The sequence below is a fragment of the Sorghum bicolor genome, chromosome 9 (assembly GCF_000003195.3).
Source record: "Sorghum bicolor cultivar BTx623 chromosome 9, Sorghum_bicolor_NCBIv3, whole genome shotgun sequence".
In the NCBI taxonomy this organism is placed as follows: domain Eukaryota; kingdom Viridiplantae; phylum Streptophyta; class Magnoliopsida; order Poales; family Poaceae; genus Sorghum; species Sorghum bicolor.
Genome location: NC_012878.2, coordinates 54571869 through 54598920, shown reverse-complemented (window position 1 = coordinate 54598920; position 27052 = coordinate 54571869). Strand labels below are relative to the sequence as shown.

At 46.6% G+C, this 27052-nt stretch overlaps 6 protein-coding genes across 9 annotated transcripts; 3 read left to right on the top strand and 3 right to left on the bottom strand.

Annotated features, from left to right (window-relative positions):
• On the bottom strand, positions 219-1300 carry LOC110430046. Its single transcript, XM_021446903.1, has 4 exons — positions 1254-1300; positions 1094-1126; positions 780-972; positions 219-694 (listed from the first exon to the last, which is right to left on the bottom strand). The coding sequence occupies exons 2-4, from the start codon at positions 1123-1125 to the stop codon at positions 404-406; spliced, it is 516 nt and encodes a 171-aa protein (XP_021302578.1). The 5' UTR covers position 1126; positions 1254-1300; the 3' UTR covers positions 219-403.
• LOC8067501 (PLASMODESMATA CALLOSE-BINDING PROTEIN 1) lies at positions 5415-7813 on the bottom strand. 2 transcript variants are annotated; one of them, XM_002440017.2, is made up of 3 exons: positions 7614-7813; positions 7043-7316; positions 5415-6213 (listed from the first exon to the last, which is right to left on the bottom strand). In XM_002440017.2, exons 1-3 carry the CDS (start codon positions 7666-7668, stop codon positions 5853-5855), a joined length of 690 nt encoding a protein of 229 aa, XP_002440062.1. In that variant the 5' UTR covers positions 7669-7813; the 3' UTR covers positions 5415-5852. The 2 variants fall into 2 exon arrangements, with proteins under 2 accessions (XP_002440062.1, XP_021302450.1); XM_021446775.1 differs by having other exon boundaries at positions 5415-6210.
• LOC8067500 lies at positions 9863-12275 on the top strand. 3 transcript variants are annotated; one of them, XR_002447360.1, is made up of 7 exons: positions 9863-10038; positions 10152-10234; positions 10347-10419; positions 11421-11472; positions 11555-11624; positions 11739-11940; positions 12040-12275. XR_002447360.1 is itself a non-coding variant. In XM_002441322.2 (7 exons), exons 2-6 carry the CDS (start codon positions 10163-10165, stop codon positions 11906-11908), a joined length of 351 nt encoding a protein of 116 aa, XP_002441367.1. In that variant the 5' UTR covers positions 9872-10038; positions 10152-10162; the 3' UTR covers positions 11909-11940; positions 12040-12275. The 3 variants fall into 3 exon arrangements, 1 of the variants encoding a protein (XP_002441367.1); XR_002447361.1 differs by having other exon boundaries at positions 9865-10038; positions 11766-11940; XM_002441322.2 differs by having other exon boundaries at positions 9872-10038; positions 11825-11940.
• On the top strand, positions 14631-16531 carry LOC8067499 (atherin). Its single transcript, XM_021446916.1, has 2 exons — positions 14631-15744; positions 15829-16531. Exons 1-2 carry the CDS (start codon positions 14884-14886, stop codon positions 16210-16212), a joined length of 1245 nt encoding a protein of 414 aa, XP_021302591.1. The 5' UTR covers positions 14631-14883; the 3' UTR covers positions 16213-16531.
• LOC8080106 lies at positions 19838-21008 on the top strand. The gene has a single exon (XM_021448312.1). The coding sequence runs from the start codon at positions 20160-20162 to the stop codon at positions 20550-20552; it is 393 nt and encodes a 130-aa protein (XP_021303987.1). The 5' UTR covers positions 19838-20159; the 3' UTR covers positions 20553-21008.
• LOC8080105 lies at positions 22057-25305 on the bottom strand. The gene is made up of 6 exons (XM_002440016.2): positions 24860-25305; positions 24580-24729; positions 24235-24493; positions 23924-24142; positions 23256-23398; positions 22057-22619 (listed from the first exon to the last, which is right to left on the bottom strand). The coding sequence occupies exons 1-6, from the start codon at positions 25103-25105 to the stop codon at positions 22320-22322; spliced, it is 1317 nt and encodes a 438-aa protein (XP_002440061.1). The 5' UTR covers positions 25106-25305; the 3' UTR covers positions 22057-22319.

Below are 27052 nucleotides of genomic sequence, written 5' to 3'. Positions count from 1 at the left end.
TTTAATGTTGACGCAGCTTTTATAGCATCTAATAGTTTGGATGTTAATATTGAGGACGATGAGGAGCCCTATGGCACAGCTAGAGCTGTCGATTCCGATGATGACCGTCCAGTTGCACCTTTAAGTGAACAAGAAATGGAGCTTATTAGACGTTTCTGTCCTGATCGTGATCCACTAGTTCACGAGTTTAGTGACCTCGGTCATTCTCAAAATGCTTATGCAGAGGGAAGAGCTACTGGAGGCTCCTGAGGCTAGTGACAGTGTTCAAATTCAGAAGGGCATGATCTTTAATGACTTGCCCAGCTTAAAAAGGTGGTTACAGCAGTATTCTGTAATACGTAAAAGACCCTTCAAGGTGTTGCACTCCTATGTTGAGCGCCGCTACACGGTTGTGTGTGAGATGTTAGATTGCAACTGGAGGGTCTGTGCTCGTAAACATAAGGCCACCGGGAAGTTCAAGATCACAAAAATTGTAGGTCCACACACTTGTGCCCAGACTGACCTTCAACAGAAGCATCGACAGACTGACCTCCTCTTCCTTGTGCTCCCTCTTTTGAGCCTCCTCTCCGCGTCTCTTCTCTAATATCTCTCCACGCTCTGCATCCCACTCCTTTAGGCCTTGTAGAAGCCGCTTGTCGGACTCCTTAATCTTAGTGTCGATCCACTGCTCAAAATCACACAATTGTGGAGGGGTCTGCAACAAATATATTTGTTAAAAAAATTAATTCATGCTTCATAGGACACAATATACTAAGTGCACAATAGAAAAATTAACTTACAATAAAGTTACTGCGGCATTGTTTTGGCGTAGGCTCCCAGGCATAATTGGAACACATCCAATACCTCTGCCGATAGGTTTCCTCGTCTTCTGAAATGTCTACCTTGCAAGGATCACCACAAAACCACATAGGTACTGGAACACCACTAGGAAGCGGCTTGTTGATGTACGGACTCCCGGTCGTCCGGCCATAGCTACAGTTCAAACATTTCAATTCTAATAAATCAAAGCAATAAACGATTTAACCTAAAACTACAATTTACCAAATGGTAAACAATATTGAATGAAATTTATCGAAACATGTCGAAAGGTTACCTTGGTTTGCTACTTTTTCCACGACGTGGCATTCTACGATTACATAATATAAATATTAATCATCCAGTCAAAAACCTAGTAATGGTTTATCTAAGTCTACAAAATACGTGTAATATAGGTCAAATCAATGTGTCAAAAACTAAGAGATGAAAGAGTATACCTGGCTCTTCAAGATCTATGGATCAAATCAAACTTTTGATGGTCGAAGTATTGAATCCAAATTCGTGCTCGGTTATTGGAGAGGAAGAGCCGAGAGGGGAGAAGAAAGTATGAAATGCGTCCACGGTTAGCGAAGGGCGTCTGCTGGTCTGTAGTTGAGAGCTCGACGCCGTGATCTACGGCGTCGAGCTCGATGCCATGATCTACGGCGTCGAGCTCTCTGCCACGTCAGAATCCACGCTGGGCAGAGCCAGGGACCTCGACGCCGTGGTCCATGGCGTCGAGGCGTGTAACCTCGACGCCATGAAGCATGGCCTCGACCTCCTGGGTCCAAAACTGAGATTAAGTTTTCCAGGGGTCCATAAGAGAATTTTTTTCAAAAAAAGGCCAAAGTTTATAAAATGAGGGGCTCTGGACTAGTCAGCAGTTGCTAGCTCCAATTGCTGACAAACCCACACTGTTAGATGGTTGATATCACAAGATGCCCTTATCCAACCTTTAATCTTGTCATTAGTATGTTTGTGGTTGGTTCTCCAATGTATGAACCAGTTGGTCGGGATTAAAGGTTGCAAAATATTTAGTCTCCTTCTTATCTTGCAAAAACAATATCCTCACTATGTATTTTAGAATTTGAGTTATTTTAGAAAATCTATGCATGTATACATATAAACCATCGTATACACTTGGGCTATGTGAGATAGTCAAGTGTTTTTTACCCTAAATATAATGTATTCACATGTTAGCGCACATTAACTGGTTCGGATTTTGAACCCTTGGTATTTCATGAAAAAACCCACTACTAACTATGAAAAACACAAGGTTGGTGTGGTAGTTGGTCTTCTGCTATTGAAACCAACCAGTTCGGATTTTGAACCCAAAGTTTTACATAAAAATACCCTTGGCAACTATAGTTTGTATGGTTAAGAGTTGATCATACGTTAAGCTCCTCATACAAGTCAGCCTTTGGCCATTTATTGAGCCTGCTGAAGGCTAAATCTACTGGTCTCAAGGGACTACAGAATAAAGCAGGGACTAAACTATAGTTCCCTATCCTCTTTGGTTCAAGTGACCATTAAAGCTGTTGGACAATGACCAAGATACCCATATTCAATGCTTTTGGAATGGGTTGAAGGGCAATAATTAAGGGACATTGGCTGTCCATTTGGGCTAGTAGTCCCAAATAGCACCTCTCATGGCACTACTGGAGTACATACTACTATTCCCTCTCTTTAGTCCCTTTGTTTGGCAATTTAGGGACTAGAATGTAATCCCTAGTCTATAGTCCAAGGAACCAAACAAAGCCTTAGTAGCAAAGCTTTTAAATATGTCATTTTTCTAGAGATTAAATTCTTATTTATTCTGCCCCTAAAGCCTAGTGAATGGAGTGATATCTCCATCCCTAAATATACTTAAAAAGGATCCATATGCACCATTTCGTGAGGTTCATGCCTTTCCGTTACCTCCTGTTGTTCATGAACTCTTCTTCTCTTGCTTTTTCGTGAGCCACCAAACTATGTGATGCATAGATGCTCCTGATATATTCACCGTCTCTCGTCTCTACTAGTTTGTCTTGTCAATCCATGACCATAGATATCAAGCTAACCCGAGTCTACCGGCCATAGCCATATGATGCCCATAGTTTGATCCTTCTCCTATTTCCCAAATCGAAGTCATACCCCATCATGTAGCCGCTAAGGATGTTTGTCTCATACTCCCTTTCCTAAGGCAACAATTGATGTAACCTTCGAGAGAAGCTCCCCTTTCCCCCTCACTACACCAAGTCCTAATCCCTCAATAATTGTGGCTTCTACTAATTCTGAATTGCAGCTTGAGGTAGTGGCAAGAACCAACCCAGAGTGAATTGAGAAGATAAAACCACTTATTTTAGCTTCGCTGGCTCCTAGGACCCACCGACATGTGGTACTAGTACATGGTAGAAGCTAGAGATGTCAAGAGCCCTACCAAACAAGCGCAAAAGTTAGGAGTTGGATGACACGCTACACTATCAAGATTCGAGTGTTAAATGGACCCATTGTCCTCTAGTTTCTCTTAAGTTTTCATAGAAACCCATGCCCATATACTGACAGGACCGAGGTGGGTAATTATCCAGAGCCCAGAAAAATCAAGGGCCCAAAATGTTGATTACTTATATACTAAGTATGCTACCTAATTACTAGGTGGCCACAGTACATTGCATCTTATGGTAGTCCAAAATATATAACAAGTGTAGTGCACAGTAGTATGAGGCCGTAGGCTCAATACAATAAGTCAATAACAGACAACCTAGATGTAATTGATCACATTCGGATCAACGGATCAACATCGACAAGTCAACTTGTCGTCCCTTCGTCTATCTTTTAGGTAGGTGTTTCACGACTTCAGGCATGCGGACGCAACGTCGGCAATTGCAAATTTGCGACATGATGGAATTTGATAGTACGTTTACTCATTTAGCATTAAAATTTAATATATTTTTAATTATCTAAGGAAAAACATGTAATAGGCAATTGAACTTGAAAATTTTAAGACCACAATTTTGCAAGATGAGTCTATGACCTGTTGCAAGATTTTTAGAAGCACATGCCATTTATACTGTACCTACCAAGAATCACTTAAGTTAGCTGCACTAAATATGAGAATTAGCCTTTGGTGAAAATGGTACGAATATGTATATGTCTTGTTGATATTTAAACGATATGCATAGCAGGAAATACATATTAGAATAGCTCCCTATGAATACAATTATGATGGTGTGAACTTTTGCCTCGGCTTCCAAGACAAACTTTAACTACTTGCTTTTGGGCTAATGGTTTGTTCTACAATAACATTCGTGCAATAGTGATAATTGACCAAAAAAAGGCATACTGCAAAGATCACACTTAATTTTAGTATTATGGTATAAGGGCACTCACAATGCAGACTCTATCATAGAGTCTAAAGTTATTTATTACCTCGAACAATGTGGACTTGGAGTCTAAATAAGACTTCGAGTCTTATTTTTTCACCCTCTTTCTTCAATAAATATGCTGTCACATCAGCAAAATACCATAAATAATATGTAATTAATTGTCTTGGACTCTGTGATAGAGTCTTGCATTAGGAGTGCCCTAACACATGTGCAATTTTGAATTACCATTGTCTTCTCTCTCTCTCTCTCTGTGTGTGCAATGCACATAATAAGCCATAAAAATCAGCAATTGTCCAAACCTCAGCGTCTGGTTATCCACAAAAAGCATCGTGAAAATAATCTTCAACGGGCTGGAACCATATTGCCTTCTATCTTGTTCATTCACGGGCTCTGCGTGGTGGGCTACCCGCGCAACTGTTACCGGTGTGTCCACCATCTCGGTCGGGTCAAGTTCGTTCCGATTCCTTTGCTATCTTTGGCACGATACCGGCGACGCGTTATGGTGGGCCGTCATTGAGACAACTCGACAAAGCAACCTCCACCGCCAGACAACAGAGCGCGCGGCCCAACATCAAAAGCCAGCCTCGTGCGCGGGAGCAGGCACACACGCTGAGGCCCTCCTCCCGTCCCGCCCAATTAATTCCTCGAGGCCTCGACCCAACTCTAGACTGGACTTGGACGCCCACGCCCTGCTTCAGGAGCCTGGGCTGGGCTGATGCGAATTGTGAAGGTCCCCGGCGCGGCGACTTCGGCCCGCGTCGGTCGGTTTCGCGTTACCACGACTCGCGTGCGCGCGAGCACGCTGTGGTCCGACTCCTTGGCCGGCCGCGAGTCCGCGACAACGGTCACCGCCTGCAGCCCTCCACGGATCCAATCGCGCCCAGGCATCTGCGGGGTCGTGGACTCGTGGTCCCCGCCGCGGATTCCGAAGAGATCACCTCGTGAGCCTCATGTGTCGGTGTCGGCATGTTCCGCCGGACACGTTGCCCGGCGGCGGATCCCGGATGGTACTGGGACGAGCCAGAACTCTCGCGCAAGAGGCCCCAGCACAGCACCAGCAGGCGCCCCACGGATCAAACGGGAATCATACAGATCGGCGTCCTGTTTTACCCAGCGCCATCACGCGCTCTCCAGGGTTTGCAACGTGCGAGGCGAATGAACGGCGCAGCATATCATCATGCCGGGCATGTGACCCGACTGCACCCAAGTCCGAACGCGCAGTGCAACATGAGACGCACCAGGAGAGTGGGGTGGTACACCAAATACCTCAGGCACAGAGAGCACAGAATCTGAATGCATGGAAGGTGGCCGCCACCAAACACTAGCATAGTTCTAGTAAACACAGCCTAAAACACAAATAGGAAGGAACAAAACAAAAGAGGGGGCTGAAGGAACACGTTCGACGACACGTATGTCCGGAACTACCAAAAGAATCCCTAGATCTCTACCGGAGTACAAAGCACCACCACACACACATGGCGGCCACCACTAGCACGAGCAAAGGAGAGAGACAGACACATAGGTCAGTTGAATAGCAATAACCCCCGTGCTACTACCACTACACTGACGACGCCTGATCGATCAAAACCCAGCAAGGCAGGCACGCATGCACGCTGCCGGGAGGCGTCGCCACCGCCGACGTGACGTGCCCGCCCGCCAGCCCAGTTGGCACCGTGCCGCGCGGCGCACCTCCTAGCGGAGGAGAGGTGCGGCGGCGGCGGCGGTGGCGAGGGCAAGGGCGGCAACGACGTGCAGCCCGGCGGCGCGCGGCTTGGCGGCGTCGTTGTAGTCGGTGCTGCCTGCTCCTGACGGGCCGTAGGCGCCCGTGCCGCCGAACGGTGGGCTCAGGGCCCCGGGGGTCGTGATCCCCGCGCCGGTGCCGGTGCCGGTGCCAGCTCCGGTGCTAGTCCCCGTCCCGGTGCCCATGCCCGTGCCTGCTCCGGTGCCAGCGCCTGTGCCTGCGCCTGCGCCTGTCCCAGCGCCCATGCCACCGCCGGTGCCAGCGCCTGCCCCGCCGGTGCCCATGCCAGCACCGCCGCCGGTGCCAGCGCTGCTGCAGCAAGGAGAATCAACAATAGCAAAGATACATTAGTCCGACGAAAGAACCGCGCTTTGGCTGGGGAAAAAAAAATCTAGGGGAGGCAACACGCTTTGCACCGAAAAATCCGGGTATATCCATTTGCTTTAGCTGCAAAAAAAAAGCTCTTTGGGGTCGATGAACCGCGGCTGGCCGCCGGCAGCCATTGGTCCAGCAGGTTCAGTGTACTTTGGCTAACGGGGCCGCCGTCCCCGGAAGGGACCCCCGCCGCGGCCAGCCGCTTTGGCTTTGAAAAGGCATTGCTTTAAGCTCGGACCAGTGGATCCACTTCAGACGCCCTTTATTTTCACATGGCCAGGAACTGTAGGCCGGACGCCAGCCAGCAACGATATACCGATGCCGCTAGCACTACAGCTAGAGCTAAAGTTTTTTTTTTAAAAAAAAAAAACTTCGGATTTGGCATTGCAAGCTTGCAAGTTGGTGCATGGTACACGAGGAGCACTAGTGCTTTGGGTACCGGGACTATGACTTTATTCAAAGCTTTGTTGAATAAAACTACTGTCATCGATGTGACTGTGCACGGCCAAGCGTTCCCCATGTACAGAATCTAACATTAAAAAGCCCTATAATACGATTTAACAATGCCAAATGACCTGACAGTGACAGTGGTCTGAGGACAGTAAGTACCCCAAATATACTGCATCGTGCTTAAGATACTCGACTTCCCAGATTCCAACTACACTACTCTAAACTCTAATCAGCAGGAACAAATACTGTACGTACAAATCTGGAGAAGGAAATACACTAGTAGCTAGTAGGTACATCACCGAGGTTGTTGGTTTACCTGGGGCCGGAAGCGAACTTGCAGGTTCCGGAGCTGGGGTCGCTGCCGGTGAGTGTGGCGACGCCGTTGAAATCGCAGGTGGCGCCCATGCCGCTCCGCATCTGGTAGTAGCTGTTGCAGATGTAGGAGCAGACGGCCGCCTTGTTGCCGCTGCCGTAGCACGGCCCGCCCTGCTTGGTGGAGGCGCAGTCCGCCCCCTTGCTGCAGGCGTAGTCGATCGCCGCCTGATATCCCTGGTCGGACAAGCCCGTCTTGCACACACAGAACGCCGCATCTGCACACAAGAGAGGACCTGTTTAGTTCAAATCTGACCGTTTCTTGTTCTTCAGCTGGATAACTAAACTACGCACAAAGATTGGGAAAACGAGGGTAAAAAAAAGATTTTCTGCGCACTCGACAAGGAGGATGAAGGTTGGCCATAGCTCAAGACACAAGAGCGATATATTTCAAGAAGCAGCTGACTAGGGGATTAAAGCCTTAAAGGCGAACAAAAGAGGGACAGAAACAAAAGAGCGATAGATTTCACGCGACGCTAAGCGCAGGAGCAGCGTGCAGATCCGGAGGAGCTCACCTGAGGCTGTGAACATGGCCAGAAGCAGCAGGAGAAGCAGGGGAGCCGCCGCCATGGCTGCAAGAGCTCTCGAGCTCTCTGGACTCGTGAACACTGGGTGAGAGAGAGGGAGTGTGCGCGCGCGGCGATGGGGACAGCTCGGTGTGGGGACTGGTGTGGTGTGGTGTGCAGTGTCGTCAAGCCCTCCGAGCCGTCCTCCCTCCTTTTATGGACGAAAGCACCGACCACACGCTGAAGCGGCGCTTGATTTTCCCCCAATTTTCTTTTGAGCGAACACCGTCGCGTGGCGGAGTGCGGCCGTGCATGTACTACAGTGACTGACGGAGTGGGGGCGCACGTTTGGCCCTTGGGGGAGGAGCTCGGCGTGTCCGGACGCCAACGGCTCTCTGGCGTCGCTGTGGGGTAAAGCCAGGGCGGTGAGTCACCGTCGTCTGTTCTCTTTCGCTGTGCGTGTGTCAGCCAAAGCGGAGGTGCTGGTGCGTGCACGGTGCACGCCGAGCGCTGCGCCGCTCTGGGGCTGCGCTGTCCGGCTTTGGCATGGCATGGGAGCCGATGCGGCCCTGTGTTTTGGGGGCCTGCTATCGAGATAGTGGCGACGGACGGGGGCAAAACCGACATTGCCGAGCCGTCCAACGCAGGCAGGAGTCGCAACGTTCGGATGCCGATTGTACTCCGAGGTTTTCTTTATTGGGGGCATAACCTGCCTCTTTTGCAGTAAAGTGGGTTTTATGAGTAGTAAACTTTTTTATTGTAGAAATATTTTTCTTTTGTCGTTCTATATTGTCACGGCAAAGATCTACTGTGGTAGGTGGTTGTATATTATCTATTCTTTGGCGTTGCTAGGGGTGACATGACACCGTAACTTGATTGTTTGTTGAATGTTTATACATGCCATCGAGTGCATGTTACCCCCTCCATTTATTTTTATCCATACTTATTACGATTTGGAAAAAAAAGTTTTAGGAGTATATTATGATCATCAGTTACTCATAATATATCATCAATGGTTTTAAAATCAGTTTGTATTTGAAAACTTTTGTGACCTCCTCATTAAAAACTTTCTACAAAATACTTCAGTGACATTAGAGAGTTGCTTCACCGGAGGAGAAAGAGCACCTTTGAATCCACATTAGATTGTAAAAAGTTGTTTGTGGCATGCGAATTTGTAATATCTAGATGAGAAGTTACACACATTTAGACGAACTAGAGATTATAATAGGCAAAAAAAACTTGTATAAACTCCATCTAAAAAGTTGAAGTGTAAAAATTGGAAAAGAACTTAGGACATTCAACTTTTGCTAGCTTACACCAATTGAAAACTAGAAGCTCAAACAAATAGCCCAACTAAGCAAGGAGCTTTTCAAGGTTTAGAGAAACTAAAAATATATTACAGAAGTCAATAGCAGAAAGCCAAAAGAAAAAAGGCATAATTTCAGCTTTTAAACCAAAAAGCCTAAAATATGCAACTCAAACAAACATGCCTTTATGCTATTTGGATCACAAATTTACCATAGGATGTAGCTCTTATATGATGTCACCCAAACTAAATCTTAAGTGACAACGTCGAAGTCCAACTTTTTGAGAGTCCCGAAGTGGCATGAAGATGGCTTAGCCGATTCCATCTAGCCTCATTTTGGTCCTTGATTGTTGACTATCTAGCTTGAAGTTTGTCCTTTTTTTGATGGATGCCTCAAATGTCACTAGCTGTTAGCGCCTCCTTCATAGCGCATCTTCCATACCCTTCCAGATGGATACGTTGAATTGTTAAACTCAAACACTAGACTCTTGCTCAAACCTCATTTGGCACTCTATCACACAATATTGATCCATCTTCATACAAAAATTAGTATTTTTCCCACCTTGATTGAATGTCCCTCAATCAAGCTAGTGCATTTGGATTCCTTGTTTGCGTGCCTTGAAACCTATGATAACAAGATCTGGCTCGACGTTGTGAGAGAAACCAAAACGACTCGTGACTCACCTAGCTGGATGAGCATCTTGATGCTCATGCCAGTAGGATGAAGTGAGGTTAGAAAAGATACAGAATGCGTCCTTAAATGGTGGTAAGATCCTTATATCACGCGGCAAGGTCTTTACCACCTAAAAATAGTTAACTTTGCCATACTGCCGTTTAATTGGCGGTATAAGTCTGAATTTAAAAATCTGTCTTGGAAAATATATATTTGATGATAAAAGGGGAAAATAAACGAAAAAACTCTAACGGGTTGGGCCTCAACAAGCAAATAAAAAAAATCTCAGCCCAATCGTCCACCACGGGTCCACGGGCCACCTCCGTCGTTCCCCACCCGTCTCCCTCGCGTTCCTCTCGTCCGTACGCCGCCGCTGCCGCCTGGCTCGCACCGCCGCCTTACGCCAGGTGCCGAGGCCCTCGCCGATCTCTTAGCCGGCAAAGAGTGGCCACTAGGTATTCGCCCCTTCTCTTCCCTGCCTGCTGTGCGAAACCGAGTTCCCAAACTCAAACCTCAAGCTATTTGGCTACTTGACGCCTACATGTTTATGCACATGTCCCTTTACTAGATCCGCTCCTGATGGACAACGTCGAGTCTGCCCCTGACTCGCCGGCGCAGGCGCCGCCGTCATCCGCCTCTTCTCTCCCCAAGGTCCCTTTCTACTTTCCCCTCCTCTTTTATCTCTGAAGGAAGGAGGGCGTGTTATATTGTTATCAATATCATCGTGACTGATCTTCCCTGTTATAATGTTGCTATATGTTAGGAACAATCGCAGGTGGAGTTGGAGCTGAGGCTGCTTCAGGCTCTCGAGTTCTACCCTCCATCAAAACTCAAAGGTTTCACCACAGTGTTAAGTTCTTTGTTTGTTGGCCCTTGGGGCTTGGCATAAATTTGTCTTCACTTATGTAAACAGCTATGTTAATAACACTAATTCACTAACGCAAAAATACCTAAGCAATGAGTGAGCTACCAGAGTACCATATGCATGCTTTAAAAAATTGCGTGCTTGCACTTTGAAAGAAACAATGCATTCACCCTCATTGTTGAATGAATGATTGGTATATTTGCAAAATGTTTTGATGTGCAAAGGATGTAATTTGTGTTTTTAAGGTTCAGCTAAAGCTTGTTAAGTGATGTATAAGGTTATATCACAGTATTGTAGAATTGAAGGTGGATTTGTGCCCCTACAACTACAAGCTAATTGCTCCAATGTCGCGATACTACACTGCCGTTTTGGAAAACTAGAAACCATGCCATTTTCCATTCAGTTCTTCTTTGGAAGAATATAACTGAAACCAACCTGGCTTTCAATGCTTCAGTTAATCATCCGAGGTTGTCGTCCATCACTTCCATGATGGAGTATGCCAGTATAAATAATTTGCATCCCATTTTCGAAGAGCACCTAAGTCTGTCTGTTGAGAAAAATAGCATGTGCTGAATTGGCAGTGATAGTCTGATTACCTGTTTTACTAAGTTGTTTTGATCGGGTGCTTTGCAATATAACTCTTTTTTATTTTTGAGAAAGTCTCACATAGATTAAAAAACAGTAATTACATTGTAGTTCTACTTAAATTAAACGGAAGTGGTTATACTTGTATATGGTGAATGACTGAATGCGCATAAGAAGCTGAGGGAAAAAAATACTAAAATTAAAAGAAAAGATAAAATGGATTATCTACAAAAAATCAAGTGGTTTATGTCTCCCATCTAGGATTTAGGAATTCTAGCAAATAATGTTTTGTGAACCCTGTTTCTGCTTTCCAGCAACTTAAACAAAGTTGTAAAGAATGTGTTTCCTTGTTTCGCACATGTTGTAATTGTGGTGTACTTGTTTTAGGCATTCATCGGCACTTTGTTCTCTATGGCCTCATGGAATTTTTGCGAAAAAGGTAGCTGCATATGTAAATTTCAACTCCAAACACTTACAGTGAATATATGGAATCTGGTCTGACCATATGTTATATGTTACAGCCTTGATCGGCAATTCTCTCCTGATGAAGTTTTACAACTCTTGGACCGCTTCTTTAACCTAGAAATGCTGGTATCTGGAAACCCATATCTGAATTACTTTGTTATATTCCCTGTTTGTTTTTCTCTTATATTTGTGTGGACAATTGGAGTAGATTAAATCTATATCTGCATAAATTTACCACAGTTTCACATTCGTATGGAAATTCTACAGTTGGGTCGCGACTCACAAGTTTTACTTATGATGATCTTATGACGATTAATAAAATGAAGAAACCAGAGGACGATGAAAAGGACAACTTCAGTCAGGGGGAAGAATTTTCCTTGCCAGAGAGTTTTCTCAACAAGGAAGAATAATAGCAAGTAGTAGCTTGGTAATTTCATAGGAGGTAGGCACATGATCGTGGAATCATGCCAGCTATGTTTTTCTTTTTTTCGGTTTTGTCTTCTGACATTAAAACTGATCATAAGCTGCTCGCATCTTGCAGGTACTTTGGGCGTCGTCTGGAAGAGAGATCAGAACGCTGGTTTCCCACTTTTTCTAGTAGCATTGTCGTCCAGAACATCGGTTGCGAGGAGACACTGAACACTGAAGTAAAAAAACACATTTCCTAAGCTGTGGTTGTGTTTACTGGCTGTACATCTTTTGTTCACTTCTAGTGTAATCGATGGGCCTGTTCAGTTCCTCATTTGAGGCAAAAAAAAAAAAAGTTTGGGTTTTGGTCCCACCATTTTGCAAAATGGAACTAAACAGCATCCATTTTGGTAAAATGGTTGCTTTTTTTGCATTCTAAATTTTGGCATCAAGAGGGCAAAAAACCCAACAGAGCCTTCACTACCTTACCTAACTCTGAAAATTTTGGTATTTTGGATATATAACTAAATATAATCCTAAAATTTTTAATATTTTATATTTCATCATTCTAAAGTAGTTAGCATTTTGTATTTTCCATTCCATAGAAAACTAAACAGGCCATGAATTGTGCGGTTGCCTGAGGGTGAATAAAAAACAAGGAGGGCGATTACAAAGCTACTGCTGTTTTTACCTATCAAACTTCTCTGGTCATTACTATAGGCGCAGTCCTATAAAGCATCCGCGAGGAATATAAGCTATCAAAAATACTGCTGTCCTAGACTAATACATGCCCATATTGCCTAGCAGTCAAGTCACGCCTTAATATTTCACTTATTGTGTCACCGAGCATTTTGTAATGCAAACTTTAAAGGCGTTCGTAATAGTGCTAGCTACATAGCTAGCTGATAGGGAGGTGAGAAATAAAAGCAAAAATTATTTTATATATTCTTATTTTTTATATATTATTGGACCCGCATGTTTATCTGATAGATTTTTGGACTGCATGAAATAGATTAGTTATTTGTTCGTTGTTGCTGATTACTTTCTTTTACTTATTCACTGTCCATGTCATAATAGTTAGCCAAATAGCTAGCCATTGGGGATGCTTTGATAAAACGACTTTGGTGGCTACCTAGTAGCTAGTTGATTAGGGTACTACATAATGCAAATGTATTAGGTGAATCTCAATGAGAGTTTTAGGGGGTGTTTGGTTTTCTCCGGTAAACTTTACCGTCCGTCACATCGAATGTTTAGACACATGCATGGAATACTAAATATAGACTATTTACAAAACTAAAAACACAGCTAGAGAGTAATTTGCGAGACGAATCTTTTAAGCCTAATTAGTCTATGATTGGGCAATAACTTTCAAATAAGACGAAAATGCTATAGTACATGTTAAACTTTACTAACCCCAACCAAACACCCCCTTATATGAGTTTCATTTGCATTAAATAGGTTGTCACATATGCTTTTTTGATGACATGACGGTGTATTTAAGAAGAGAGAGAAGAAATTGGTTTCAGATGAAACTCTCTTGACATGATTACCAACTCTCTATGAGTCTTGAAATTAAATGCCTATGAAACTATGAAATGAAACTCTTCATTGAGAGTGGGTGTTTCATCCAAGTTTTATTTCATTTCACATGACATGGTAGTCTTAGAAGCAATGCCATGAAACTCCCCACCGAGACTGACCTTAGAGTAAGTATAAGATCAAGTATTAAAGTGGGCTGTAAGCCGGCTAAATGTTGAGGTAGAGAAGAGAAGGAAGGAGAGAGAGAGAGGAGAAGCAGATTGTAAGCTTACAACCAGCTTAGGCAAAAGGAACCAATAAACTTTGTGAGAGAGATAAGTAAGCCATGTATTAATGGTGAATGACTAACTATTGTATGGGTGAGCTAGAAGAAGGCTGCAAAGAATCTTATAGCCAGCAAGTGGGCTGTATTATTAAATTTGCTCTAATAATATGATGTAGGTAGGAAGAAAATTGAGAGCATCTCTAGTGGCTAGCTAGTATCTAGCTGACTAGGATTGCTACACGTGGCAATTGGCATAATAAGTGTGTCCTAACAGGCTAACACTAGCTCTAAAGCTGATAAATATAGAGGGCACTCTAAGCTAGGAAACTGAAGCAGTTTCTGTTTTACAAATGAAAGAAAGCATATGTGACAATTGTAGTTGATACTCTGAAATCTGAATCCCTTGCTAGATGCCAATAGATCTTGGAAGACTATTTTTCTTTCCTGCAGGATTACACTTGGAACCGCACAGATTTCCAGCTTCCTGTCCCATTTGTCGTACTCGACTACTCGTATCTCTCTGGAGGTTGGGAACATGGCACCGATACATGATACATCACTAGTAGTACGCCGTCTGTTTTGCTGGTGCACGATGAACTTTCAGGCTTCCGAGTTCTGACCGAAGAGCCAGCCGAGCTTCGTGAGTTTCCGTTGAGACTTGAGAGCGGCACGGCTGCACGGCACGCCAACTCCTCAGCAGGCCACTTGTCAAAAAAAAAAAACTCCTCAGCAGGCCGAAACAACCATGGTCAAATGGCCCATAGACAGCATCGGCCGGGCCGCCGGCTCCTCGCAAGGCCCCACTTCCCAAGCGAATCCACGGGCTCGCAGCCGAAGGAGCAATCTGACAGACAAATAAACCCCGTGCCGGACGTCAGAACGCTCCACCAGTCAAACCCGTGGAGGCGTCACGAGCGCACGCACGCACGCCGTGCCCGTTGCCGTTGCCGTTGCCGTTGGGCGGCGCTTGCTTGCCGGCCTGGACACACTGGAGACAGGCCGCAGCGGGCGGCACATGGGCTCCGTTCCAAAGCGCATCCCCTTTCCCCCCTGCCTCCCTCCACTCCCGATGCGCTGAATGTGAGTCAGTGACACCCGCCGCGCCGCCGCCCTCGCAGCTGCCGATCCGGTCCCCGGTCCGCCGAGAAACCCTCGCCGGATCACGCGCCAATAATGCCCCGTCACGCCCACCACGACCCGGCCCCGCCCGCCTGCTGCTCCTGCTGCTGCGGATGCGCGGGCGCGGCGCCGTGCTACTACTACCCGCCGCCCGCGCCCGCGCCGGCCCCGCCCAGCTCCGCCGCGTCCGACCAACTCCTCCACGCCATCGCCGCCCACCTCCTCCTCAGCTCCCCAGCGCCCGCTCAGCCGCAGCCACAGCCGCAACCCCAGCCGCCGCCGCCGCCGCCTCCCGTCGCGCAACACGCCACGAATCCCTATCCCTATCCTTATCCGCACCCCCAGCAGTACCAGTACCAGTATCAGCAGCAGGAGGCCAAGCCCCATGCCTACACCCATCCACCGCCGCCGCCGCCGCAGCAGCTGCAGCCCAATCCATCCGGCGACCACAGCCACCTCCTGCTCCACTCGCTCCTGCGTCGGGTGGCCGCGATCGAGTCCGCCCTGCCCCGCTGCTTCCCCGCCCCTCCTCCCGCGCGCCGACCGCCCCACCTGAACTCTCGCCCGCGCCGCGCGGCCCGCTTCCAGGAGGAGGAGCAAGAGGTGGAGGAGGAAGACGAGTCGGAACCGGAATCACCGCCCTCGCTTACGCCGTCGCGGCCACGGCGGCGACCGGCGCGCACGGGGCCGCCGCCCTCCGCGGCGAGTGACCGCGCGGCGCGGACGATCCAGGCCCACTTCCGCCGCTTCCTGGCGCGGCGCTCCCGGACGCTGCGCCATCTCAAGGAGCTCGCTGTGCTCCGGTCCAAGGCCGCGGCGATCCGGGGGTCGCTCTCCGGCCGCCACGGGGGCGCCGACCCCGCTGCCGTCTCCGAGGCGGCCATGGGCCTCCTCCTCCGGCTCGACGCTATCCAGGTGAATGCAACCCTAGCCATGCATTCGTTCGATTTGGTCCGTATGCCATTGGTGTGCTGGGTTTTGAATTGGGTTTTGGTTCAGGGAGGGGACCCGATGATCCGGGAGGGCAAGCGGGCGGTGAGTCGGGAGCTCACCCGGATCTTGGAGTTCGTTGACAAGGTGCTGATCAAAGAACACGAGCAGATGGTGATGGCCGACGAGTACCATCACGGCTGCAATGCTGCATTGGGGGCACGTCGCCCGTCTGTGAGCAAGAAGGTGAGTTTCTCCGGTAATGGTCAGGTTCACACGCTCAATGAAAAGACAGAGAATGGAAATGAGGTTGGTGAGGGCTCTGAAGGCTCCAGCTCTGCTGAGTCTGATGAGGTGAAGCCTAGCAAGAGAAGTGCCTATGGTAAGCCTGGGCTTGCTGCACCAATGCCCGTGCACATGGAGTCGAGGCCGGTTGCTGGTGAAAGGAGATAATTTGTCATCAGCATCATGTGATGCCATTTCAGGTTTTTAATCTTGTGTTTGTCATCTCGCTGCTACATTTCCACTGATGTTTCATGAGGGACAATTTTTTTCTCAAATTGTAGAGTATGTACAACTGTGGATTCTAGAACTAGGGCAGTTGTATGCTCAGAGGACCTCTCTGTTAATTGCATTTTGTTGCAGGATTGTACTACTGTACTAGTACCAGTTTTAGAACTGAGAGTTGTAGCTTGGATCATTTGGTTCAACTGAAATGTTTAGGATCTTGGATAATAATATGTTTCTTGTTAGCCATGCTCATTATGATCGCTGATCGATGACTCATGTTCACAGGGCCACCATGTTATGATTGTACTTGTTTCCTTGCTGGTTGAAGATTGCTCCTGAACTGATGTTGCCATCGTGTTCTTTAGCCAACTCATGCTGATATAATAATTTAAATCTGTATAGTTTGGTTGGATTTATGATTTATGAACTATTGCTTATGATATATGATTTCTATAGTCTCTAGCTGTTTCTTCCGAAGTAGAGGCATGTTAATTTGCTACTCTCTCTATTCCAAATTATAAGACGATTTGACTTTTCTAGATGCGTAAACTTTAATGTGCACTAACATATGCAATATGTCTAAGATACATAATAAAAGCAATGTATCTAGAAAAGCAAGAAAAACTATAACATCTTATAATTTGGAAAGGCGGGAGTATTTTTGAAGTGTTCAGTTGTCACGGTTTCTTTTCTGCCTTCCTTGATTATATATAAAAGTGTATTTAAGCTTTCATGTATCCTCTTGCCTTTTTTTTGAAATTTGAGGGTTTCTTTGTGTTGTCATGCACCTACAATCTCTTATAGCCTGTCATCATCTTGTAGATATCTAGACCCTTAATTGCATGATCATCAATACACTAAAATCTCGATGCTTTTTCACTAGCTTTTTCCTTCTCTCTCTCTCTCTCTCTCTCTCTCTCTCTCTCTCTCTCTCTAAAATCTACTCAGGTTGGTTTTTGAAACAAGCTACGCCGATTTTTGAAGTGTTTTGGTATATTCACCCATTTGTCGTTGTTTTGGCTTCCACACTATTCTAGCCTCCGCATCAGGTCAGTATGTATGTTGTGACTACGTTACCTTGGCAAGAGTTGCCATAAAAGCTCATGTTCATCTTTGAGATAGAGCCAACATATCACTTGTCTGATCTAGGATAAAAATTGAGTCTTCCATTTACCCCTTATGTCACCTATTTGGTCCTAAACATCTTATTGATAAGTAACATGTCCAACTTCAAGTGTGCCAAATTGTTTGAATATTCTTTTCTCATGCCACTAAATGGTTCATTTTGGTATAAAGCAGTTATTCTTCTCCCCTTTTTGTTGTCATCATTTCATGCATTCACCTAAATACGAGAGTATGACCATATCAAACTATATACTGCGTACTTTTGTCATTTCTAGTAGGGTGTTAGGATTTGAAACAAAAATCACCAGAGGTATAATTCCGATTACCGATGTATCTTACTCCCTTTGTTCTAAAGATGTTTTGACATTTCTTGATGTATAGCTTATGCTATGTACTTAGATATAAACTATGTCCATATACATACTCATTGATTAGTTTAGGGCCTGCTTATGTATTTAACTGTAACTTTTATGTAGATCAAAACTTATGAGGACGACTCTTAAAGATTCTAATACACCTACTAAAACAAACATATTTGGATTTAAAGCAACCCTAGCATAGGCGTACAGCTCATGTCCTTGACATATTTTTTTAATTGGTCGTGGGTAAAACTCTAGTGGGTTCCTACTAAGGAGTAGTTTCTCCTTTCAAACCCTTATTGGAGCTCTAGAGGCGCTCTCTACTTATCAATTTTATAGGTTGTTCTCTACATGACCATCTATATTGCTTGTACTTGAGCGCTGCTACTTTGTTGTTGGCTTTCGCTGCTAGTCTGTTGTTGGCTTTCGCTACCTAACACCTTTGACGACTCTGTTTCTGCGCATCCACCACGACAACTTCTCCCCGACATGACCTTCCTTCCTAGGGCTTCCATTGGGAAGCGGTTAGGGGGCCTCCTCTCCCTAGTGGGACCTCCATCTTTCTAGCTCTTGTTACCGATGTGTCTAACCTCGGCGCTGGCTCCTCTCTCTCTCTCTCTCTGAAACAAGCCACCACTGCTCAGCCACCATGCATGGAGGCACAAAGTATGGTGCAAGTCAAGATGTAGAAAAAGGATTATGCTCGTGGATGTGAAATAGAGGGAGAATACAAGAAAAAATATTGGACCTAATGACCGGCAGGTGAGTTGTGATTGAATTTGAGAGGAAACCATGATTTAGGGACTATTGCTAAAGTTGCTCTAATAGGTTTGTCTACGCCATTGCTCACGTGAAAAATGATCTCCCTAGATTTTTTTTATTTTCATTCTTTTCATTCTCTTCTTCCTAACATGTAAAAAAACATGTATGGAAGGCGATTAAAACTTGAGTGAAAATTTTCTCCCACACTCTAATTTTAGCTAACGCCAACTTATGTTGGATACTTTACTACTATTACAATGTTTTATATTGGTGTAATTTCTAGGTAGAATTTCTTGTGACTTAAAATTTAAGTGAGGGGAAGGAATATTAATTGTATTTTTTATTGCTAGAAATAGAAATAGAGATTTTTTTAAAAAAAATACTCTCCAATAGCTTGTTTAAATAGATCTCCAAATATTATCCTATATTCTGAATTTCTCGCTAATCAAAGAAGAAGAGAGCAACTGACTCCTTAAAGTGCATGGAAAATATAGAAAAGATGTTGGAGGATGGAAAGATATAGAGAATGATTTTTGTTCAAATGACTCTCAAAAATAATTTAGGGAGTGATGTTAATAAAGTCTTTTACTGGCCTTGTTCAGTTCGCGAAATTTTTTGGTTTTTGCTACTGTAGCACTTTTCGTTTGTATGTGACAATTATTATCCAATTATAGAGTAACTAGGCTCCAAAGATTCGTCTCACAAATTACAGATAAACTGTACAATTAGTTTTTATTTTTGTCTATATTTAATGCTCCATGCATATGTACAAAGATTTGATGTGACGAGGAATCTTGAAATTTTTTGGTAAGTAAACAAGGACATAGTCATTTGAACAAAATTCACTCCCTAAGTTATCAGCAAGGCTAATGAGTCATTCTAACAAATTCAGCTCTGATTGTTTCAACCTATCAGTACAACTTATTAGCTAATTTTATTTTATTTTTTCTCATCAGTGAATAATACCTTTTAACATCAGCATAAGCCAAACAAACTGTTTGTAAAGAGGTAGATGCTTCAATGACGCCATTTATCCATTTATTAGCTGTGCTATCAGAACACGTTATTAGCTATCAGAACACGTTATCCATTTAGTTCGCAAAATTTTGGTTTTTTTTTTGCTACTGTAGCACTTTCGTTTTTATTTGACAAACATTGTCCAATCACGGAGTAACTAGGCTCAAAAGATTCATCTCACAAATTTCAGATAAACTGTGTAATTAGTTTTTATTTTTATATTTATTTAATGCTCCATGCATGCGACCAAAGATTCGATGTGACGGAGAATCTTGAAAATTTTTGCGAATTAAACAAGGCCTAAGTGTATGTTTTACTCAAAACCATAGTTACGACAAAAGCAAAAAAACAAATCATTTCTTTATTTGTTTCCGTTTTCTCAATTTTAGCGTTATTATTATTTTTCACTTTTCTCCCAGCTGCTCATGCGCCTCATGCCACAGCTTTTAAAGCCCACCGCCCTCCTAATTTCGCTCTCACGTCCCTCTCCGTCGTCTGCCTCTCCCGTCTCCCCTCCCAAATCCCAGTCTTCTGCCTCCCTCGCGCGTCCTCGTCCTCAACTCCAAGAACCAGAGCAAGAAACGGACGGGCCACCCGACCGATCAGGCGCGCGCGGCCGCAGCAGCCATGGGGCTGTCATGGTGGTGCCGGGGCCTTCGCCTCCTCTTCGTGGCGTCCCTGCTCGTCCTCTCTGCCGCGGCGCTGCAGCAGCAGCCCTCGCCACGCGCGGGGAGCCGGCCTCCTCCGGTCGAGCCGTCCGCCGCCGCCGACGCGCTCCTCGCCCGCATGTGCGACCCTCGCGGCGCGCACCCGGCGCCGCCCTCCTGGTGCCACACACTGCACCTCAGGCGCCCCGTCGGGGCCGCGGAGCACCGCCACCACCAGCACCACCACCACCGGCCCGTGCCGATGCCGCTGCCGCCTCCAGGCCGCGACGGCAGCGGCGGGGAGGAGATCGACGTGCGCTACGGCGTCGCCAAGCGGCTCGTCCCGACGGGGCCGAACCCGCTGCACAACTGAGGCGCACGCGCGCCGCGCGCCACGACGAAGACGGACGACGACGACGACGTGGCGGCGGCGGTCAGTTCACCGTTTCTTGGACGCCGAGCTCCTCGCGCGATGTAAGCACCGCTCGTCGGCCTCTCTTGTTCCTGCTTTCCGGCCGGCACGCGCCGCGCCTCCGGAAAGGACTTACAATGGAGGACCGATCGACGCCTGGGCCGTGCCGCGTGCATGACAATAACAGAGATAATAGCAGAGTAGATACGTGTGCCATGTATAGGCTCGTGCTTCGTCTTCCTTCCGATTCTTGACTTCTTGGCTTTTTCCCATTGCTCTGTCTGTCTCTGTTCCTTGCCGCTGGGGTCTCCTGTAGTTGCAGCCTTCTTGGCTTCCATTGTTCACCAGTAGAAAACCAGCTTGAAAGTTCCTTTTTCTCGCGGTAACGCCCGCAGAACTTGTCGTTTCGCTCGCTCATCATGTCTTTCTCGGCTTCTCGCCCCGGCCGCCGGTTCCGGGGCCTCCGGCGAAACGCGCCATCTTTTGCGGTTCCGTTTGGATTCTTTGCAGAGTTCGGGGGAGCTGCAGTGCAGATGAGGTCATGCGCGCGTTACTCCTCGCTGTGGTCGGCGTCGGCGTTGAGGTCATAAATGCGCTCTGGTTCTTCCTGTGACTGCAAAAGGAGGATGCCGAAATTAATGGCGCGCTCCACGGTCTCGCCTTCCGCATTGATGCTGCCGCCGTGGCAATTGGCATCGTCGCATCGACGACGACGCGCCTTCGTGCTCACAGGCGTACAGGGCACAGCCTCAGCGCAGGCAGCGGGCGGCAGCGGCGGGAGAACCGGAAGTTGCACGGTCATGGCGCGGTAACTTTTTAATTCCGCGACTTCTGGTCGGGCTATCATAATAACGAACTTTAACTGCCATTGCCTGAGACGATGGCGTCAGTACTAGGAGTAAACTCTGCTGATGAGTCCAGAGTTGCAACTGGCAGCAACAGGCTGACACCTGACTCCACTGCACCGTTCTTCATCGTCGCCGATAAGAAATCTCCCCGGTCCCCGCCGCACTCCGCGCGCAACGGCCGCGGTGAATTTGGTGGACGTGCGGCGGCGCTCTGCGCGAGCGGAGATCGGACCTCGCATCGCAACGAAACCCGCGAGGCGCTCTCGGCTGGTTTCAAGACGTCCGTCCGTGCCCGTGCAATAGAAACTTCCGTCAGTGTCAGGTAATAATAAGAAGCGACGCAGCAGGCGTTTGGACCTGTGAAGTGTGATGCGCTGCGATGCGTGTGGTCATAATGAGCTTTGCTGTTGGACGCCCTGCCGCGTGAAAGAAACCTTGGCGTGCGCCTGCTCGTGGAGGCAGTCCTGCAGCAATAACTGAAACTGAAACAGAGCGATCGGACCGAGAAGTAACTGCTTGCCGTGCCGTCGATGGCCCTGCGTAGATAGCGAGCGCCCCAGTCTTGTGCATTCTGCAGCCTGAATTCACCATCCGGGTAAGCAGACACTTCAATGTTCTAAGTTCAAACATGGCAAAACATACCTACTGCGGTACTATGCTCCAAGCTGGTAAATTCCATATGCTGTAAAATCTGGCTTTCTATTGAAGGCAACTAGGCAAGAAGACATCTGTACTCTCCTAGATTATAGCCTAATGTACCATTTTTGGCCACTAACCACATAACAATTTAACAGTGTAAACCATGCTTCAACTTCAAGCATGCACTGCAGCAGCTACCCCTTCATATAAAACCATTCGCATCCACCGGTTTCTCTCCAGGTCACCTCTTCCGTCCAGAGACGGTTTTCTTGACAGCGCCAACAGAGACCAAGAACTCGTCTAGGGACGAGAGCGTCTTCATGTCGTCCGGAGGGAAGTAGCTGGCTGCCTTCCCCATGAAGGAGGCGAAGAGCAGTGAGAGACCGGGCGCCCTGGCAGCGCGCTCGGGGAGGAACTCGTCGAGGAAGGCAAAGGCGGCCAGAAAGTCTGACCGACTCGCGTTGATTGGGGCTGCGAAGTGGCAAGGGATTATCCGTCGGAATCGCCAGTCCGCAGCAATCCTGTCAACCCAGTCCCTCACCTGTCGATCAAAGCAGATGATTTTGATTAGTTTGAACAAACACTGTTATGCACTACAAGCTTGTAGTGACTGCATTGCCTTATCTAGGGCAATGAAGAACTAGTGGTCCAATATAGATCAGATACACAAGTTATATTGTAAACATTTAAGTGTGGATTGGATGTAAATCTCAGAGAAGTCAGAAAGACTACAGGTGGGGTCATTCCACGGCTATCTGAAACATTCAGTTCTGTAAATCAGAAGATCACATGGTAAAGAAATATTATATCTAACTATAATCAAAATAAGGAAGATATATTCATTACTATTATTTTTGTTACTGAAAAAGATTAACATTTTACAGCCACCATAGAATTGAAAGATGGATGCTACTAAGCTCAACGTTTTGTGTTGGTAGCGTGTATAATAACAAAATGGAGATTTGACACCAAATGATAATATGCAGGCTTACTTGAAGACTGTGAAATCATAATGCATCTATGATCCTTTTTTTTCTCTTCAAAATAAATATTATCCCTTACACTACCTCTCCAAACAACAAGACAAAGCATCTATGAGATTATGACAGGAGTAACCTCCAGTAAGGCATCAACAGAACGTGTGACGCTGGATTTTCCAACTGTCACAAGAACTTACCTTCTCTGGAACTTTGCTGAAAACGAGTGTCTTGACAATTGGTGAGACAATCAATTTTTGCGACATTTGAGCAAAACTTGCATTTGGCTCAAGCAGATTTGACGGACCAAGAAATAGTATTTGAAGCACCATTCTCTCCCACCCTGTTGAAAATAACCAAGGAATCAGTCAGTATTGATGAGGACATGTGGTACATAACTTTGTACTATTGAAGATACCAACATACTGTAATTTTTCCACAAAACTAATCTTTGACCTGAAAATTAAATATCTAAAGATACTCATTTTCGTTGTCTACTAACTCAGAATAATGCATAGAAAACATAGCATAATTGCTAATCAATAATCTAAACATCTGGGACATGATTACACAGGAATGAAAATTACCTAGGACAAACATTTTGTAGTGAAGTTCTTATTCGTTCTCATAATAAAAAAGCAATCGCAAATTCGACCTGTCCACACATGATAGTTCAATGACGACTATAAGGGACAACTTTGCAGATAATGAACGAAACCATTCTTGTGGTACTGCACTACTATGGTTCAAAATGTGAGAATTACATTTATCAAATTTCATCTGTTTTGTCTTCTTGTACTGCAATGTAGTGACAAACTGATAACCACTTCATACAAAAAAAAAAGGTTTGACTGTAGTTAGCCGTTACCTTTCTGCCGGTTTAGCTTATTGTCAACAACTGGTTCGTCAGGAACCTCCTTCCCTTTGCTTAATAGTTTCACTGCCAGTCCATTCTTCGCAGATGCCAACAGAGATTCTTTGCTGATACACTCCGGTGGCTGTTGAGGAACAAAGATGACAGCATCGGTCACCAGTAGTGTCCGTGAAGACTTATGGTAGAACGCCACCTCCACATACGGCCCAATCCCTGAAAGCAAAGTTAGATTCAGACTTCCAGAGAGAAATGTATGCGGCAAGGCACGAGCACGAAACAATGCTGAACATCTGCAGGGACAATACCAACTTCCGGAGAGCTGAGCACCTTCTGCTCGATTTCGACGGCCCAGGGCGTGGCGTCATCCTCATCTTTGAGCGGCTTGGCCCGGAAGATCCCGAAGAACTCGAGCGGCAGGTTGATTGGCCAGCTCCACTGCCTGGGCGCCACCCATATCTGAGCCTTGGGGAACTTCCTGGAGAAGGGCCCGACGAAGATTTTGTGCTCGTACGCGAAGGTCGGCAGCACGATGTGCTCCACCGGCGCGTCCAGCTCCTTGAGCAGCTGCAACCAATTGCATCAGGATGAGCAGAACTCGTTGGGAGAAGAAACAAGAGGATGGAATGGGACCGGGCAGACAGGGTGCGTGCCTGGATGCACTCCTTGGTGGGCGCGATGGGCGCGTGCACCCAGAGCCCACCGGACTTGAGCTTGATGACGGTCATGCGGGTGTTGGTGGAGACGCTGCTGAATCCCAGCGCCTGCTCCTGCTCGAACAGCCATATGCTGCCCTTCACGGCCTGACCCAATCATTCACCCCACCGAACAGCCGGCGCGGACCAACGCGAGAAACAGTGAGGAAATTTCCCTTCCGGTCGTCGCCGGGGAGCAAAAAGCGAGAGGCAGCCTGCGGGTGGGCGAGAGGTTTACCTCGGTGCGGATGGTGCGGCGGTTGAGGAACGGGCCGAGCGGGAAGGGGAACCCGGTGAAGTTGAAGTAGAACCGCCCGGACCCGCTGGTGGTCTCCGTCTCCACGCCGGCCGAGGCACAGACGGCGAGCCGCGGCCTGCGGGAGCGGGGCGGCGGGGCGCTGACGTGGTGGGGTGCGAGCGCCCCGCGCTGCGCCAAGCGGAGCGGCCGCGGCGTGGAACTGGAGGCGACGGCTGCTGCTGCCATTGCTGTTCCGGCTTCGAAGCTTGCGGCGGGGAAATTTCGGGCCACCCGGCGGTTAGTAGCGCGCCGGATTTGCAGGCCAGGTGGAACCGATGGCTGGATGGGGCGACACGCGGAGGCGGCGGGTGGCTGGGAAAGCGGCAAGCGGCTGCTGGCCGCCGTGGACCGTAGAGAGTGGAGTGGGAGACGAGCACGCAACGGAACGGATGGTTCTGGAGTCTGTGAGCTCCGTTCTTAGTGGTGCCCGTCCCGGTCGGACGGCCGTACACGGACGGACGCACACGCTTGATGCGTTGCAACAGGTGCACGATAGGTTTTTATTTTAAACTGAGTGATTTTGCTTAATATAAATTTTGTTACCCACTTTCAAACCAACCATCAAAATATGCATGAAAATATCGACTACAAATATAAATGGGTAGATGATGCGAGGATGCATGCTCATGCAAAATTTTAAAACGAACAAAATTTTGTTTAAGGAGAAACAAAAAAAAAGCAAATTAGCATGTTTATTGGGTTGGGTGTACTGTTTATGTAAATTCAAACTTACGTGCTGATTTACCTTTTTTTTCCTCTCTCCTTATTACACAAAAGCTTTTTTTCATCCCCAATTTTGCATGAGTATGCATCCTTACATCATCTACCTAAATCCAAGGATCTACCTTTGTCTTTGAATTATAAAAATTGGTTCATTTGTTGCTAACTTTGTTTTTGAAATATAAAATTGTCGGTCGAGCAGTGCAAATGCAAAGCTAGATATTTTTTGTGCTGTTTGTCTTATGCAATTTTTTATCTTTTTTTTGGATATTTTTTGTGCTGTTTGTCTTATGCAATTTTTTATCTTTTTCTTTTTTTGGTTCTTTGCAGCTAGGGGCATACAGGAATTCGAACCCTTGTGTTTGAACAGTTTGACATGGCCAACGACAGCTACACTAAATTATATTGGAATGGAGGAAGTGCATCAGAATAGTTAATTTGAGAATGCTATAAGGAAAAGTTTGGGCGCATAGAAGGGAGTTTCACATTGGGAATAAAAGGTGTTGTAAGAATGGGATGAAATATTCTTTAACTAGCAGTCACAGCAAAATAATCACTATAACTCCGATACAAGTTGAATATAAATATAGCATAAGTCTGAATAGAAGGCCTAGCCAATGGAACACTCCTCAAGAGAAAGGCTAAACAACACTTGGTTGTTTCTCTCCTTCTCAACACTTGATTCCTCTCCCTCTCGTTCTTCTCTAAATCTGGCAACTCCCTCCCTCTCCGTTTTTAAATCCGACGGCCTTAGAAGGGAAAATCGAGGGAGGCAGGCGGGGCAACTGTGGGGACGGCGGTTAGTCCTAGTGGCGATGAAGGCGGTCGAGCCAGGGCAGGGCGAGGGGTGCCCATGGCCGAAGCTCACCGCGGAAGGAGGGGGAGGGAAATAAGGAGTACAACCGCTAGGGTTTTGCCAAAGCTCTGCAGCCACGTCGGGGCAGTGGGGGCAGTGAAAGGTCCTTGTTTGGTTTTGGTAATTGAGTGACAACTTAGGTGGACTAATAGTGTTTATGTGAGATACACAGGAGATTAGTCCACAGGTGATAATGTGATGATGGAGGAGCTCATTGCATATGAGACATGACATGGAGTCATGTGACCAAGGTGGAGAAGATCAAGATGAGGCTTGGCTCGATGGACCGGTTGCAAGAGTGAAGGGCAAGTCGGAGGCTTTGAAGCAAGGGACCGCGTGTGACGGTGAAGCTTGAGCAAGACTTGGCGCCGATGGACCGAGGCAACAGTGAAGAGCAAGTGAGGTCAAGATCGATGAACCAATACGGTCACGTAATGATATGAAGTGGATCATATCATTTGGTGATTGGTTGGTGCATGTGTTGCATCAACATTGGAGGGGATGGAATGGAAAGCGCAAGGCAAAGGTATAACCTAGGGCATTTCCATTTCACCGGT